General features: G+C 33.6%; 1 protein-coding gene across 7 annotated transcripts in view; it reads right to left on the bottom strand.

The window, feature by feature from the left end:
* Tsga10 (testis specific 10) overlaps positions 1-19,739 on the bottom strand; it is a 106,244-nt gene that overhangs the window by 52,285 nt on the left and 34,220 nt on the right. For all 7 annotated transcript variants that reach the window (XM_071601852.1, XM_071601847.1, XM_071601850.1 and 4 more), the window contains one exon: positions 1,075-1,190. In XM_071601852.1, the coding sequence (XP_071457953.1) occupies positions 1,075-1,190 (116 nt within the window). The remainder of the gene's footprint in view (positions 1-1,074; positions 1,191-19,739) is intronic.

The following is a 19,739-nucleotide window of genomic DNA, read 5'->3' as shown; positions in this document are numbered from 1 at the left end:
AAACCCACACCCAAGACTATTTAAACTTTAAAACTCCAATGTGACAAATCCTATAAACACATTTTTATCCTCATCTTGTTTCATTACTTAAAAGTACCTGACAAGTGATCATACCCTCCCTTTTAAAAATCCTTGGTTCTCTTGCCTTTCAAAATAACACTCACTTCTGGGTTTTCTTCCTACTTCTTTTGCTTCTTCTTATTCTGTCCTGGATCATCATCTCCTCTTTCTCTATATTCTTCCTATGTGATCTTATGGTTTTAAAATATAATTTGTAGGTTGACGTATCCCAAATATATATTGTTAGCTTAGATTTGTCTTCTGAGATACAAACTCATATATCCAACTTCTTACTTTACATCTTTACTTGGACTCAAAACATCAAAAAATGAGTTTTCCTTCAACATTCCCTTTTATATTCCTCTTTTAATATTTCTTGTTTCAATTAACAGAAATTCTACCTAATTGTTCATGCCAGACATTTATTCAACTACATAATAGCAAATGTTAAAATTTTTTCCTCAGATTAAAAATAGGCTCTTTTAAAGCCCTGAAAAAATTCTGCTGTATATTTCTAAAAAGATTAAGTTGTGACCATACTTTTGTACAGATCACTGGTAAAAAAACACATAGATTTTATAAATGTTATTTTCATTATAAACCCAAGTGATATCCTAGACATAGCCAAACATATGTATACTTTCCACCAAAAGTTTTATGTCTATAGATATGTATATATTTATATACACACATGCATACACTATTTCATTACAACAGTTGTGAGCAAGCTGCATCATATTGAAACGGTAAATTTAAAATTTATCATCATAAATTTTAAAAAGGTAACTATTTTGTCTAGCTATTTCTTCACTGACAATTTTAAGTCATAACTAAATATGATCCTAAATCTAAGTAAAAATAATCTTACTATCAAATAAAAATAAATTTTCATTTTGATTCATAAACTTTTAGATTAAGGATCCATTTCCAAGTTTATCTATTTTATAACTAGACAGAACACATTTTTCTATGAGACTTAAGAAAAAAATACAAGTAACGAAAAAAAAAACTCACCAATTTTTTCATCCAAGCACATAATTTTCTCCTGAGTAAGCTGTAGTTCATATTTTTTCTTAGCAAGATGTCGCTGAGTATCAGAAAGATCTTTTTCTGTGTTTTCATATAAAAGTCTGCAAATATTTTAATAATAAAACTAATTCTGAAATTTTTAAGTTTTGTCAACTTTTAGTGTATTTAAATATAAAAAAAATTAAGAATGCCTTTTTTTTTTGGTATCGAGGATTGAACCCAGGGGTGTTTAACCACCAAGCCACATCCCCAGCCCTTTTTACTTTTTTATTTTGAGGTAGGGTCTTACGGAGTTGCTTAGGGCCTCACTAAATTGCTGAGGTTGGCTTTGAACTCATGATCCTTCCTGCCTCAGCCTCCTGAGCTACAGGGATTACAGGCATGTGCCATCGTGCCCTGCTAATATATTTCTTTTTAAAAAATCACATGATAAGAAGTATGGAAAATAAAGGATAAAAAAGGGATCATCAATCCACCACTCAAATGTAAGCTATTATGATTTTGTTGATATTAACTAATATTTGGTACATTTTTGGTACCATACTATTAATTCAAAATTGAACTCTGATTTTTTTTAACCAAAACTTTCTCTTTAATAAATTTTTAAGTTTTGTAATAAAGCCCTCCAAATCAGTATTTTCTGACTGAAAAATATTATGTGAGTAATAGTCAATTACGTTTAAGCAAACATGACCACTTATTTACTTAACTGCACCTCTATTACCAAACATAGCTTCATTCCAGGTTCTCAGTTTTATAATTAAATTTCATTCATTTTACAAGCATTTACTAAGTGGCTGGTTTGGACCAAGCAATAGGTGCTGACTAATCTTTGGTGAACTAAGTAGGAAATGGCCCTGCCCTCGTGCAGTTCATAGTCAACATTTAAGTAAAAGACTTTTTAACTTTTGTAAATATAGAAGACTAGATAATCTTAAAGTCCTTTCACCACAAAATACTCAGAGATATTGAATACAAGAAGTATCCTTTAAATGTATAGCAAAACTTCAAAGAATTTGTAAATAATATAATAAAACTTATACTAGTTATAGCCAGGGTTTGTCTGTCTCAGTAGCCTACAGTCTGGTGTTTTAATTCAGAAACAGAACATGAGGGCACAGAGATGTCTGCAACACAAAGAATAAACTAAGAAATCTCACATAAAGCCACTGAGGATTAAATCATTAGTGGGAAAGTCAGACCTGAGACCTTGCCAATTGTTGCTAGGCACTGGGAAATAATAACAAGGAATTTCCCCTGGGGATTCCTTTTTTTTTTTTTTTTTTTTAATTGGTTCTTTTTAGTTATACATAATAGAATTCATTTTGATATAATTGTACAAATATGGAATATAAGCTATTCTAGCTAGAACCCCATTCTTCTTAAACCCAAGATAAGATCTCAAAATAGAATTTGTTTCTAGGTTGGTCATATAAACCTGAGACACTCAGCAAAACCTCTCTGAGACATGCACAGAATTTAAAGCCCAGAAAAAGTCCTACTAAAAATGGATACAAAATTCAAAATTACCAATTCTTACTGTATTAAGAAACCATACAACCTATTGGTGAATGAAAGTAACCAAATTATATTGTGTGCATGCATAAGGATGTAAAAATGAATCCCCTAAGTATAATTGTGATGCACTAATAAAAAACATATTTAAAAAAAAAATACAACCTTAGTAAGAGTCCAAAAACACAAACTAAATTAGATCCCCAAGAACTACAGAATATAGCACTACCAAATAGAAACTTAAAAGCAGACATGTTTAAATACAAAGACATAAAAATAGAATAAAAAGAAAAAACAGATTTGAAAATAACCAGAAAGCTTCATGAAATTATACTAATATCATTACAATTTTAAAAATAATACAACTCAATGGACACGTTAAAGACAGACAAAGCTGAAAAGACAATTAAGGACCTGGGAAATCTTCCCATCTCATAACCGTTTGGATTTTTGCTTTTTTTTTTTTTTTTAACCCTCTAAAATGAGTAATTTCCTCTAATCTGTTTTTTTCCCCTCTCTGGGAGCTACATGCCCAGCTTCTGGACTTCTCTGTATTTTTGTAACTTTCTTTAAACTATGAAATTATTTTAAAGCATTAAAACAAACTAACAAATTCCCAGACCCAGGCCACACAAATAAACCAATTAAATACAAATCTTTGGCAGGGGAATCAAAAAAAAGTGTGGTTTTTTTTTTTTTGCCTAAGTTCCTCATCTGATTCCACTCTGCAGTCTGAGTTGCTAAGAAAAGCCTCCTGGTACTGCTTTACCTATAGGAACAAAAGGTGAGAAACTGACAAAGGAGGTATATGTGAGGCAAAAGATGACAGTAGTTTTACGGTGTCAGGGCCTCTTCATCCACCATACACAGATAAAACATTCCAGTATACATTATGGCCATTTTAAGCTGTTATACTACATTACAAACAAATATTCCCCCAAATAACCATAAGATCTCTGTCAAACACTGGGAACCACCTAATAAGAAAGAAGAAAATGGAAAACTACATGCATAATCATAAATTATCAAATCCAGATCAATAAATCACTAATCATAAACCAGGCATTCAAGAAAAACAAACCTTAAAAATTATGCTGATAGTTTGTATTGCAGAATCTTGCAATGTCATAAAACAGATTTTTAAGAATTGTCCAGAATATATTTAGAAATGGCTTTTACCAAAGCCTAAAGGGACTCTAGTGTAAATTACCTAATATGCAGTTTTAAGCCCTATTTGGGGCTTAAAAACCAACTCTTTCCTGTAATCTCAGTGGCACAGGAGGCTGAGACAGGAATCACAAGTTCAAAGCCAGCCTTACCAAGTTAGCAAGGCCCTAAGCAATTTAGAAACACCGTGTCTCAAGGGGCTGGGGTTGTGGCTCAGTGGTAGAGCGTTCACCTAGGATGTGCAAGGCACTGGGTTCGATCGTCAGCATCACATAAAAATAAATAAATTAAATAAAGGTATTGTGTCTAACTACAACTAAAAAAAAAAAAAAAAAAACACCCTGTCTCAAAATAAAAAAGGGGTGGGACATAGGATGTGCCTCAGTGGTTAAGTGCCCCTGGTTTCAATCCCTGGTACATAAAAAAACAAAAAAACAATTCCTATGTGCAGTCTAGGTAGCTGATATCCAAAACCAGGTTCTTTAGATCTCAGAGATATGTGCACACCCATGTTTACTGCAGCACTATACAAAATAGCCAAGAGGTGGAAACAAGCCAACAATGGGTGAATGCATAAAGACAATGTGGTATACACGGTAGACAATTATTCAGCCTTTACAAGAAAGGAAATTCTGTGTTATGCTGTCTAACATGGATGAACTCTGAAGTTATTATGCTAAATGAAATAAGCCAGTCACAGAAATGGAAATAATGCATGATTCTACTTATATGAGGTACCTAAAATAGTCAAACTCCTAAGAACAGAAAGTAGATGTGATTCTGCAATCTGTATACGGGGTAAAAATGGGAGTTCATAACCCACTTGAATCAAATGTATGAAATATGATATGTCAAGAACTATGTAATGTTTTGAACAACCAATTAAAAAAAAAAAAGAACAGAAAGTAGAATGGCAGATTTCCAGGGGGAAGGGGAAATGGGGAATTGGTTAATGGAAAAAGAATTTCAATTTTCAACATAAAAAAGTTATATTTATTGTAAAACAACATGCTTACAGTTAGTATTATTGTATTATATGCTTAAGATAACTAAGATGCTAAGGTTTTATGTGGTTTTGGCAATAAAAGCAGACAAACAAGAAAATCAGAATTCTGCCATAGATGTTCATTTTATTCCTTTGTTGAAAGCAACTATGATCCTTGGTCTAGTTTAAGGTGATTTCTCTCTTAAGTAAATCTTTCAAAAATTGAAAACCTAACTTTGATAAATCAATTAATAAGGTACACCACTGGACATGGGTAAAAGTCAGTGTAATATTTTACAGGTGCTAGGGAAAAACCATCAAAGGACTAGCAATCTCCTTATTCCTTATATAAATATATCTTATACCTCACAGAACTTTATATCTGCACCATGGGACTCCTCTGATTTCTCTGTATGATCTTACTCTCCAAGTGATTTGCTATTTAGTTCATAAATTATTCTTTTCATTAGTCTCAGATGTAAACATTTTCACCCAGCCCTAAGGGAACTTCATTCAAAGCCACTCAAATTGATGCTTTTACAGAAACTCATTTCTAGCCCAGTGGAATCTCCCAAGAAATTCAAACCAGTGAAATAGAGAATTCTATAGATAACATTGATAAACCAAGCTATAAGATGTGGTAATGGCTTTTTATAGTTTCCAGTCATCACTTAGTCATTTTTCAGATATTACAACCAATAGTTTACTAGCAGAAACTGAAATTGATGGTGTACTACCTGAGAATAATGCTAAGATTTTGAATTTATGATGAGAAACCTTCACCTATTATAAACTTCAACACATACAATGGCATGCTTCTTTAAAAAAAGTGACATAATCAGAACCAAATAATAGATTTTTAAAGCAATTTGGAAAGTAGCCTGTCAAGTAATTTTTGTGGTCAGAAACCAGATCATTATGTTCCTCAGTCTGATACTGAGACATGACACACAGTTGCCCTCTGGTGTCCTAGAGTACTAGAATAGATTTTTATACACACACACTGTGGGTTGAACCCAATGGATCTACATCCCTACATCCCCGTCCCTTTTTACTTTTTATTTTGATACAGGGTCTCACTAAGTTGTTGAACCTGGCTTTGAACTTGCAATCCTCCTGCCTCCGCCTCTGACATTGCTAGGATTACAAGCATGTGCCATCACACCTGGTGTAGAATAGATTTTGGATTTGAAATCTGTTTAGCCTCAAATTTCAACATGAAAAAGTTATGGAGATTCATTGCAAAACAACATGCTTACAGTTAGTATTATTGTATTATATGCTTAAAATAACTAAGATGCTAAGGTTTTATGTGTTTTTGGCAATACAAGCAAACAAACAAGAAAATCAGAATTCTGCCATAGATGTTCATTTTATTCCTCATTCCCCAAAATCAAACTGAACCAGTCACAGAGTCACTGGACATAGAGACTAATTTTCTTCTTCTAGATCTCTCTATCATTTGTTCAACTATATGGGAAATTCTAGTATCTTGAACCTAAGGATGTTAGATGCAAAGGTGCAGATAAGACATTTTAAAAACTATCTCTGGGAGGAATTCTGAAAAACACTCCAGCTTTTAAGTATTGGCTTATCTGTAACAACATAACTACTTAGAAAGCAAGGCTCATTGGAACAGAATAGAAACACTGAAAATGAGTCTTGCTTTGAAACACTAGAGTTTGTTCTTTACCAGCAGAGAAAATCAAACAAGTTACTCAACAGTTAATATACTACAGTAACCAAAATCTGAACTGTATTATTTAATTAAAACCTATTAATTAAATTTATGTGTATAGAAATCATGTAAAGGGAGGACTGTCTGTATGTAATATGCACACATAGGCAAAATTAATCAATGGTAATAAGTGCAAAGTGATAGGGAGAAGGGAAACTGAAGGGAAAAGGAAGTAGGGAATTATCTGGAGGGAAGGAAATGTTCTCTTTTCTATCTTTCATATATTTTTTAAAGTTGTGGCTACACAGGCATAATATATGTGTCTAAACCCATGAAATTGACTTTTTATTGTACCTTAATTATCTAAATCTAAAAATATATAATAGTGTCCCCCCAAAAAAGGTAAAAGTGGGGCAAAATTTTAAAAGAAATTCTGAAGATTATTCTTCTGACAGAAAAAAAATTGATAAAAGGAATGTAGGGCAATGAAAAGAAAAAATGGGCAGATATATAGGCCAATCTACACAAGACCCAACTAAGCAAACAACTAGTGTGTCTTATTAAGTGTATATATATATATATAAACACACATACATATAAATATATATATATATTTACACTCATATACTATTAAAATATTGAACCACAATGGCACATAAGTTGAGAAGGAGCTTCTAAATGGAGATCCTGTTCTAAGGTCCTTGTGATTTCTCAGATAAACATTAAAAGAATAAAGAATCAAAAATCAATCCAAGAGAAGGCAGGAAATGAGAAAAAAATGATCATATGTAGAACAATAAAAAGCCCAATGACATGCTAGCTTTAAACTAAAAGGTATAAATTATAAAATGATCCAGTTGCAATATAAAGATAGATTTAAAGACGTAATCATGTTTATGAAAGATAGCTAAAACAAAGATGTGGAAAGGTTAATAGTAAAAGAATAGTAAACATTTTTCATGAAAATGAATACCAAAAAAAATCTGGCATAGCTACTTAAATATCAGACAAGAGGTAAGAAACATGATTAGAGATAAAGAAGATCACTTAGTAATATAAAATTTCTAAGTTTATATGTTCCTAAGGACATACCTCAAATATATAAGGAAAAAACTGACAGCTCTACAAGGAAAGTATATTCACTATCAAAATGGAAAAATTCAACATACTAGAAATTAAAATAGACATGAAAATGATATAAAATTTACTGCAGAATATTTGAATAACATAATTACAAACTTGACTTAATAGGTAAATAAAAAAACATACCTAAATCGCCAGGCATAGTGACATATACCTGTAATCCCAGCAGCTTGGGAGGCTGAGGCAGGAGAATTATAAGTTCAAAGCCAGCCTCAGCAACTTAGAGAGGCCCTAAGCAACCTAGTGAGACCCTGTCTCAAAACAAAACATAAAACATGCTGAGGATGTGGTTCAGTGGTTAAGCACTCCTGGGTTCAATCCCCAGTACCAAAAAATAAAATAAAAATAAAAATACACAGCTCATTATCAGAAACTAACCGTAAAATAGAAATTAATAAATGTTAGAAATATAAAACTTAACAGTATGCTCTTCAAAGTAATTAAGTAATAAATCAATCACAAAAAGATAACTGAAAATTCATTGTGATTTTGGGTTGAGATTGTGGCTTAGCGGTAGAGCACTCACATAGCATGGACAGGACCCAGGTTCGATTCTCAGTACCACATTTAAAAAAAAAAAAAAAAGGCATTGTGTTGTGTCCATCTACAAAAAAGATATTTTAAAAAAATTCATTGTGATTTTGAACATTTAAAAAATTATGCTTATGCCAGGTGCTATCATCCAATTCAGGAGGCTGAGACAGGAGGATCACAAGTTCGAGGCCTGCATCAGCAATTTAGAAAAGCCCTAAGAAATTTAGCAAGACCCTGCCTCAAAAATAAAAAGGCTGTGGATATGGCTCAATTGTGAAGCACACCTGGGTTAAATCTCTGAGACCAAGAAAAAAAAATGATGCTTTTAAACAACCAATGGATCAAATGGGAAATAATATTAGAAAAAAAAACTTTATGAAGAAAATAGTATATATCATAATTTGTGTAGAATACATCTAAAGCATTTTGAGGAAAATTCATGGCCTTAAATATTTCTATTAGGAAAAAAGGGCCCAAAAGATAATAAGGTAAACATTCATCTGAAGAAACTGGGGGTAAGGGGGGGCCAGCAGAAGAAAGAAAATAATGAGTTAGTGAAATAATAAAGAAACAACAGAAAAGATCATAACCAAAGCAAAAAGCTGATACACTGAAAAGACTGATATCCACCAAATCCAGAACAGAAAAATAGGAAATCATTCCAGATTCTGTGGACAGTAAAAATGTTCATAGGCTATTATAAAGAACATTATGAGGAACATTGTTTTAAAAATTAGACAGAATGTATAAATACCTAAAAAATATACTGACTGGAAAAGGAAGAAAAGTTTAATTGCTTCTTTTTTAAAAAATATTTATTTTTTAGCTGTAGTTGGATACCTTTATTTTATTTATTTATTTGTGTGCTGAGGATCAAACCCAGGGCTTGCACGTGCTAGGCGAGCGCTATACTGCTGAGCCACAACCCCAGCCCTTAATTCCTTCTTTATCTATTAAATAAATGAAATAAAAACTTTCCCTTATAGAAAGGTTGAGACTCCAGTGGCTTTACTGGTAGGTTCTACAACTCCAATTTTACCCAAAATCTTCCAAGCAATGAAAGAATATAAAATGATTTTTATCTAGTGATGAAACTCATTGCCAATCAAAATCTTACTTAGGCCCAACTGTAGCCATGGAGGAGTCAGACACAAAGAGAGAAATATCTCCAGGGTGGGAAGGGAACGGATTGCCATGATGGATAACAACTCGAGGACTAGCACCAGCTCCTCATCTTCATCTTTCTAACAGCAAACCAAGTCAGAAACAAACATCTCCAAGAAAGAGTCAATTCAGCATGAGAAAAACTCCAAATTCCCTTCCAACAGCACCAAGAGGGCTTAGAAGGAACTGGCAGAGATCACTTTAGATAGTCTACCTAAGAGTTGTGCTGTCCCAAAGGAAATAACATCTATGAAGGAGATCACCATTCCAGGGCCCCAGGATCCATGTATGAGGGTGGTATACTCCTTCCTGATGTCACTTTATACCAGAGTATTCCTTCAAGTCTCCAAGGGCTACATTTTATATAATAGCCCACCTCTCTAATATTTAATCTGGGGTCAAGAAGTTATTTGCCTGAACATATTAAGACACAACTGGAGTCTAGCACTAATCATTTCTAAAGTCCTCCTTTTCATCTGCTCCTTTCTTACAAACTATAATCTTACTCAGAATATGACAGAATAGCCAGTCAGTGGACCAAGAGATGTGCTACACATATTGGATTTTCACATTATCTGTCACAAAAGAAAGTTGCTTATGATTTTGAAGGGGTAGGGAAGAATGGGAATTGGTAAAGAATAGGTATCTCTATAACAGATACTACTTATTTAGTCTTATTCCCTAAAATTTTATATTTTTGTAATTTATCTTTCCATAGTAGACAGAATTTTGCAGAAAAGAACACACTGAGACATTTAGGTTGAGTTGCTTGTATTCTACAAGTTTAAAAAGCTTAATTTTGTACAGGTTAAACACATGGCCATTTATGTGAAGTCCTCTAAGTATACATACTTTTTGTTCTTGGAAGGGAACACTGATATTTCACAGTTTTTAAAGTAGTCATCTTGTACATATAAAATGGACAAGTTGGCCATAAGATAATATTTTACTTTATATGCCAATCGACTTTGTTGTGAAATGATTAAAGGTGTCAGGACTGTGAAACCCCTTAGGGAAATATCTTCAGCAGTTAACGGTAAAGTGTGGAACAGGAGTTGCTCAGTGGGCTGGTTTTATGTTGTGCATTACTTAATTCTGTATTTGTTACTATGATAATAAAACAGTACTTTAAAAAAGTATTAATAGGATTTTTCTGTTTTTATTTTTTCTTGTAGGGGATGGGCTCTGACCAACCTACTCTGAAGTTTATATAGAAATTAGAAATGCAAAGAGCCAATAATAGCAAAATGAAATGGGAAAGGCTTATAAATCTGACTATGTAAATAAATTTTGTTAGTCAACAGATAGTTTTAAGAGAACAAAACAGGGCTAGGGCTGTAGCTCAGTGGCAGAGCGCTTACCTAGAATATATGAGGCACTGGGTTTGATCCTCAGCACCATATTAAAAAAATAAATAAATAAAAGGCATGCTGTCCATCTACAACAATTTTTAAAAAATTAGAGAGAGAGAGAGAGAGAATGCGCAAAACAAACAAACCAAAGAGTGAGAGAAGTTACAAATAATCAACAAAGGACTGGCACCTGGAATACATACAAAGAATTGTAGAACATAAAGAACAGCTTCTACACCTGCTGTAAGTTTTAAAAAGGCAACCAAATAGATAAATGGGGAAAGAATATAAACAAGCATTTTACAAAACAATATGTAAGATAATTGTATGAAAAGGCACTCAACCTTATTAATAATCACAAAGTATAAAACAAAATCTCTTGGGATGCACAAGTTGTAAAATTATAAAGTAAGCAGAAAATAATTACAAAAGTCAAAATGATGATTTTTTTTCAAGAAGCTGAATTGCTATGATTAAATAAAGAAGCATACATAAGAAACTTCTAAAGTGGCTGTACTGTTCCATTTCTTGAACTGGGGAGCAGTTAAGCAGATGTCCATATTATAATTCATTCAGGTGTCCAACTGTCTTCTTCATTTTTGTGCTTTGTTTTGTTTTTGCAAAATACTACTTATGAAAGCAATATACTAAATCACCAAGGATAACAAATTTATTTATCTATGGTACTGGAGACTGAAGTGAGACTTAAGTGTTAAGTCTACAGGCCACATTTCGCCTCTCCTTACCAACAGAGTTCCTTGATAATCATAGTGAAAGAAGATGCAGACACTCACTGAGGAATTCTCAGAGAAGCCCCAAATCAAGAGGAGACACCACAAGAAGAAAATGAGGACCCTATAATAGGAACCAAGTTACAGTAAGACAGGAGAAAGTTCTGATATTCAGTAAATAGAGTGATTATAGGTAATGATAATGTGTCACTTATACCAAGAAAGCCACAAGAAGTGATTTTGAATGTTTTTATAACAAAGAAATAATAAAGGTTTGAATAGATAGAAATGTTTACTCTGATTTGAATGTGACACAATTTACAGTACTGAAACATCATGTAGTAAATATGTACATAAATATGTACAATTTTTATGAGTCAATTTAAAACTTAAAAAAAATTCAACAAATTTAAATGTGGTGTATATATATGTATATATATATATATATATATATATATATATATATATACACATATATATACACACACACACACAATAGAATATTGTATATATATATATACAATAGAATATTATTCAGCCTTGAAGAAGAACGAAATTATGGCATTTGCAGGTAAATCAATGGAGCTGGAGAATATCGTGTTAAGTGAAATAAGTCAAACCCAAAAAGCCAAAGGGTGAATGTTTTCTCTGATAAGGGAATGCTGATCCATATTGGGGGCATCGGGGTGGGAAGGAAAAAGTAGGGAAGAATGGAGTAACTTTAGATTGGGCAGAGGGGAGTGGGAGGAGGGGAGTGGGAGGAGGAGAGGGGAAGTGTGGGGGTGGGAATGATGGTGGAATGAGATAGACATAATTACCCTATATACATGTATGATTACATGACCGGTGTGACTCTGTTCCGTGTACAGCCAGAGGAATGAGAAGTTCCATTTGTGTACAATATGTCAAAATGCATTCTACTGTCATGTATAACTAATTAGAACAAGTTTTTAAAAATAAAAAAAATTCAACAAACTTAAACAAAAATCAAGACAAAAGAGGAATCTGAAACTTCTGGTACCTATAGCTAAAAGCAAATATTGAATACAACCCAACTCCTAGCCAAGTTAACAGGAACATTCACACAAAAGGCCTCTATGTCAGTTGCTAAAGTTTAATAACACATATTCTTCAGCTTTCAACAACAACAAAAAAATTACAAGGCACAACAAAAGGCAAGAAAAATTAAAATGAAGGATCAGAACCAAACACAGATGTTGGAATTCTGAGATAGAAAATGTAAAATAATCATGACAAATGGTTTAGGTAACTAATGGGAAAGTAAGCAACATACAAATGGTCAATGCAAGCAGAGAGGCAGAGTCTGAAAATCAAAAGGAAATTCTAGGAACAAAAAAATATTGAATGTGACACATCCATTTTTCTATGAGAAATGAAGAACGCCATTGATGGGTTCATCAGTACATGGAATACAGCCAAGAAAAAGAATCACTGAGCTTGAGGAAAGTTCAACAGAAAACTGCTTAAACTAAAATGCAAAGTGGTGCTCAGTGGTAGAGCACCTGCCTAGCATGTGTGAGGCACTGGGTTCAATTCTCAGCACCACATATAAATAAATAAAATAAAGGTCCATCAACAACTAAAAAATAAAAATTTTTAAAAATTAAAAAATAAATTGCAATGAGAAAAAAAATGAAAACTAGGATGGAGCATCTAAGAACTATAGATACACTTCAAACAAAAAAGGATAAAAAGAATAAAATTGAGCATAAGAAATATTTGAAGTAAAAAATGCCCTGGAACTTTCAAAATTAAATACATAATATCTACATGCAGATAATTACAAAACATTAACAAAAGACTCAAAAATGATCAAAGAGTATTTCATGTCACTGATTTAAACATACAATATTAAGATGTCAATCATTCCCCAATTGATTTATAGATTCAACACAATTTCAATTTAAATCCCAACTAGCTATTCTATGGTTGGTACAAAATAATTCTAACCTTAAATGGAAACATAAAGACTCAAAATAGACAATACAGTATTGAAGAAGGCAAAGTGTGAAGGCTCACATTACTTGTTTCAGGGCATAATACAAAGCTATAGGAATCTAGACAGCATGGTTCAGCAAGAGAACAGACACAGATCAATGAAGCAGAATAGAGAGCTGAGAAATATATTCAAATGATTTTTGACAAAGAAGTAAAGGACAATTCAGTGGAGAAAGAATAATTTTTCAATAAATGGTGCTAGAACAATTTTAGGATGTCCATAGTAAATTAAATGAACCAAACACAGATGTTTTTCACAAAAAATAACTAAAAATGAATCACTGGCATTTAAGTGTAAAATGCAAAACTATGTTAACATAAAAATTATGTGTTTATAAATACAACAAAAAAGCACAATCCATGAAAAAGTTGATAGCTTAACTTTAATAAAATGAAGGATTTTTGCTCTCAAAAAATAAAGTTAAAAGAATAAAAAGACAATGCATAGACTAGGAGGAGATATTTGCAAACCATATAGCTGATAAGAAAATGTTCCAAAAATATACAAAGCACTCTTAAGACTCAACTATAAGTACATAAACAATTAAAAATGGGCAAAAAATTTAAATAGTTCATGAAAGAAGATATACAAATGGAAAATAAGCATATGAAAAGATGCTTCACATTGTGTTATTACAGAACTAAAAATTATAACAATGATATATCTGTATATTTATCAGAATAACTAAAATTCAAAAATCTGAAAATACCAAATGCTGACAGCATGTGGAACAACAGAAACTCTCTTTAATTGCAAGTAGGAATGCAAAATGGTATAGTCACTTTGGAAGAGAGTTTGGCAGTTTCTTACAAATATAGTTTCACTACACAATCCAGCACACTACGCACCTAAGTATTTACTGAATTGGTTTGAAAACTTATGTCCGTACAAAAACCTACATGCAAAAATTTATAGCGACTTCATTTATAATCACCAAAACACATGGGACCAAACAAGATCTCATTCAACAGGTACATGGATAAACAAAATGTGGTATATTTCACAATGTAATATTATTTAACAATAAGAAGAAATGGATGATCAAGGTACAAAAGACATGAATGAACCTTAAGTACATAATGCTAACTGAAAGAAGCCCACCTGAAAAGATTTCATACTGGATTATTCCAAATATGAGACATCCTGGTAAAGGCAGCCACTACTTCAGTTAGATAGGTGATCAAGAACAAAATCGGGGGCTGGGGTTGTGGCTCAGTGGTAGAGTGCTCGCCTAGCATGTGCGAGGCCCTGGGTTCGATCCTCAGCACCATATAAAAACAAATCAAATAAAGATATCATGTGAAACCACAACTAAAAAAATAAACATTTAAAGAAAAATCAGCACTGTTAAATCGTACTGACTATATGTACCATGGATGCACATACCCTAAGATGGCATTTTATCTCTGGGATCTTTCTCCCAAAAACATATTACCTCAATCTAATCATGGGAGAAATTTAAGACAAACCCCAATAGAGACACAGTCTACAAAATACCTTATGAGTACTCCTCAAAATTGCCAAGATCATCAAAAACAAGGAAAGTCTGAGATTGTCATAGCCAAGAGAAGCCTAAGGAGGAATGACAACTAAATTTAATTTGGCATCCTGGATGGAATCCTGGAACAGAAAAAGGATATTAGGAAAAAACTAAGAAAATCTGCATAAAGTATTAACTTTATTGGTTCATTACTTACAATAAGTACACTTATAGTAATGTAAGATGTTGCTAGAGAAAATTGGGTGTGAGGTATATAGGAACAATCTTCACAATTTTTCCATAAACTTAACTGTTCTAAAATACTGCGTCTATTTTTTTAAAAGACAACTGAATTTTGATATGCTAACAATAAACAATTAAAAAGTAAAATTTAAAAACCAATTTACTGTTGGCAAGGATGTAGGGAAGAAGGTACATTCATACATTGCTGGTGGGACTGAAAATTGGTGCAATAACTCTGGAAAGCAGCATGAAGACTCCTTAGAAAACTTGGAATAAAACCAATATTCGACCCAGTTATCCCACTCCTTGGTATGTACCCAAAGGACTTAAAATCATTATACTACAGTGATGCAGCCATATCAATGTTTATACCAGCTCAATTCACAATAGCTAAACTATGGAACCAACCTACGTGCCCTTCAACAGATGAATGGATAAAGAAAATACATATGGTATACATACACAAAATGGAATAATGCTCAGCCATAAATAAGAATGAAATTATGACATTTGCCAGTAAATGGATAGAACTGGAGACACATACTAAGTGAAATAAGCCAGTACCAATAAACCAAAGGCCAAATGTTTTCTCTGATATGTGGATGCTAACACTCAATGGGGGTGGCAAGGGAGAACAGAAGTTCACTGGATTAGACCAAGGAGAATAAAGGGAAGGGATGTGGAGATGGGATTAGGAAAGACTGTAGAATGAATCAAACATTACTATACTTTGTTCATATATGAATACATGATCAGTGAAACTCCACATTATTTACAACACAAGAATAGAATCCTAAATAGAATAAGTCATACTACACATACACACACACACACACAAACACACACACAGTCAAAATCACTCTATTGTCCTGTATATCTAAAAAGAATAAAATAATAAAAACCCCATTAATAATAGCATAAAAATATGAAATACACAGGGATAAATCTGACAGAAGACGTGCAAGATCTGTACACTAAAAACTCCAAATCGCTGCTGGGAAATTAGAGACCTAAATGAATGGAGATACTGTGTTTATGAGTGGGAAGGCTCAATATCATTTTATCTCCCCAAATCCAATAAAGTTCTCAGCAGGCTTTTTTTTAATACATTGTGAAACTTGGTTATAATTAACTTCCTAATTCCAAATCATATTTCAGAGCTACTTATCAATGGTAAAATGATGCTAAGGGTGGGAAAAGGGTGTTAAGAATATACAATGGAGTAAGAGAAGTCTCATCAACAAGTGGCACAGGGAAAATTGATTACCCCATGCAAGAAATTAAATTGGACCTTTATCTTACCATACACAAAAATCAACTCAAAACCGATTAAAGATTTAAACAGAAGGACAGAAACCATTAAGTTCCTAGAAGAAAACAAAGGAGGACAAGCTTCATAATACTGATCTTGGCAATGATTTCTTAGATATCATACCAAAGCCAAAAACAGGCAAGTGAAACTAGACTACCTGAAACTACCTAAAACTCAACAGAGTATAAAGGCAACATAAAGAATGGAAGAAATTGGAAACCACATATCTGATAAAGTGCTAATATCCAAAATATATAACAAATTCATTCAACTCAGTAGCAAAATAATTACATAAAACCCCTCAGTTTAAAAATGGGCAAAGTGGGCTGGGATTGTGGCTCAGTGGTAGAGCGCTTGTCTAGCATGTGTGAGACACTGGGTTTGATCTCAGCACCACATTAAAAAAAAAACACAAAAAACTAAATAAACAAAATAAAGGTATTGTGAACATCTACAACTAAAAAATATTTTTTTAAAATGGGCAAAGTACTTGAATAGACAATTCTCTAAAAAGACATACAAATGACCAACAGGTATATGAAAAGGTGCTCAACATCATCAATTATCAGGGAAATGCAAATCAAACCCACAGTAGGATACTACCTCAAATTCATTGGAATAGCTACCAAAACCAAACAAACAATAGAAAAACTACATACAGATTTTGGTGAGGAAGAAACTGGAGCACTGTTCACTGTTGGGTTTGGGGGAAGCACATGTTGAAGCCACCATGGGAAACAGTATGAAATCTCTTCAAAAAATTAAAGATATGAGAAGTATCATCAATAAGATGGGAGAAGAGAGCTCAGACTTCACCTTTTACCACAAAGAAACAACCAGATAGCTATCCATGAAAGAAAATATTTTAGGAAGGGTTCAGTGTCCAATTAAGAACCAACAGCAATATGATGGAAACAAAAAAAGAGAGAACAACTCAGAAAGTATTCCTGGGAGATGAGTATACCTGAGACATCTGGAGGTGGCTAGAACAACTGAAGGCAGGGGCCACTGTATTAGCCATGTGGTGGATGCCACCATGGTCTCCAGTAGCCTGCTCTACAAGGGTCATTGGTAACTTTCACCATGGAAATAAACTATCAGGAATATCTACCATAGACCCCCTAGAGAGGGAGAAGCTGATACGGTCCTACCCGCAAGAAGGAGTCAATGTTGTGCAGCCCTTGAACAGGGCATTACCTAACCTGCCTGTGTCCCAAACCAGAGATGCTTTGTGCATGCCTGCATCTCAGACACCAGAACCACCACTTCAGTCTAGAGCCAGATGCCACAGTCCCTCTGCATGTGCTTCCTCTGCCACTTCTCCTCATACACCTATGCCTCAGATATCTGGGATACCACCACAGTGAGTTAGTTGATGGCTGGGCCTTGGAGCCATTGTTACTCCACATGTACTGAATTCCAGTCCCTCAGTCACTCTGAAAAAACTAGCCACCAGTGTAGCAGACATGTCTGAATCTCCATTCCCAGAGCAACAGTAGCTATATACAGCCGTGCACTGGACCTGGGCCCTTAAGCCATCCCATGAGTGTCCACACAGAGGACACCAGTGCCAAGAGAGATACCTTGGGCACAACTTCCCTAAAGGAGACAACGAGATCAGAAGAACTGCAACAGCCCTTGCCATTGCTGTAGACATTCACAGCTTCAGCTGCTGAGGACCTCTGAAACCTCTGTTGACACCAAATTCATCTGACAGAGCTGCATGAAGACTATACCACTGTGCCCTCACCAGAGGCTGAGCTGCTACACTGCATCCAGAGAGCACCCTTGCACCAACCTGTAGGTAAAGATCTTCCCTTGCTGGAATCAGTCTGTAAAATCTATGAGGTTATTATTTCTTCAAATGTAAAGACTTCAACCCAAAGGAACAGGAACAAAGAAAGCAAAGAAACTTGACACTACCAAAAAAACACAATAATTTTCCAATAACCAATCCCAAAGAAATGGAGATCTACAAACTACCTAATAAAGAATTCAAAATAATTACTTTAAGAAAGTTAAGGCAGCTCAAGAGAACATAAATAGACAACAAAATCAGCAAATCAATATACATATATATGAGCATCTAAAACATTATGTTAAGTGAATTAAGACAGTTACAGAAGGACAAATACTGCATAATGCCTCACTTATAAAAGAAAAGCTAAAAGGTAGTTGCTAGTGGGTGGAGAGGGGGGAAGTGAGCAGTGCTCTTCAAGGGACACAGAAGTGTAGGAATACAAGATCTGCTGCAAAACATTGTTCTTATAGTTAACATTAACAGACACTTAAATATGGTGCTGGAACAACTGGACATCCATATGCAAATTTTAAAAAAGGGAACTTCAACTTACACTTTGCACCACACACAAAAGTTAACTTGAAATAGATCATAGCTAGAATTAGAAAACTACTCGGAGAATACACTGGGAGAAAATCTCAGTGATCTTAGCCTTAACAGAGATTTCTTAAAAAGAACACAAAATACATGTACCTTTCTTCAAAATTATTTGAAATAAAAATATTTGCTATTTAAAAGATAATGTTAAGAAAATAAAAGGGCAAGCCACAGACTGGGAGAAAATATCAGCAAAACAGACCTGACAAAGGCTTTATGTCTAAAACAGAGGTACTTTTACTTAAGTAATTCAGTAAAAGTGTACAAAAGATTTGAAGAGATATGTCACAAAAGAAGATATATGGATGGCAAATAGACACATGAACAGATGCTGAAAAATCACTAATCATTAGAGAAGGGCCAATTAAAATCATAACATATACCTATTAGAAACACTAAAGTTAAAAAGACAATGTACTCTAATGATGGTGAGGATATGTAACTACTGAAACACTCATACACTGCCAGTGCAAATGCAAAATAAAACAGTACAACCACTTTGGAAAACAGTTTAATTGCTTCTCCAAAAGTGAAACATACCATGACTTAGAAATTTCAATCCAAGAAAAACCAAAGCATTTGTTCACTCAGAGACTTACTTAGGAATGTCCTCAGCAGTTTTGTTATAGCCCAAAACTAGAAACCCAAATGTCTACATACCTATCCATACAATGGAACAATACTCAGTATCAAAAGGGATTATTAATTACATATGGCCACATGAATGAATCTCAAATAGTCATGCTTATTGAAAGTAGCCGGACAAAAAAATTCATACTGTATGATTTCATGTATTATAAATTTTAGAAAATAAAAAAAAACCTCCATAACAGAAATAAAATCAGTGGTTCCCTGGGGATTGGTTGGGTAAATAAAGGATTAGAGATGGGCAGGAGAGACTTCTGAGAGTAAAGGATAGGCCACTATC

This window comes from Marmota flaviventris, chromosome 14, assembly GCF_047511675.1.
Source record: "Marmota flaviventris isolate mMarFla1 chromosome 14, mMarFla1.hap1, whole genome shotgun sequence".
NCBI lineage: Eukaryota > Metazoa > Chordata > Mammalia > Rodentia > Sciuridae > Marmota > Marmota flaviventris.
The sequence above is the reverse complement of the archived record's forward strand: the minus strand, read 5'-3'. Positions and strand labels throughout refer to the sequence as shown.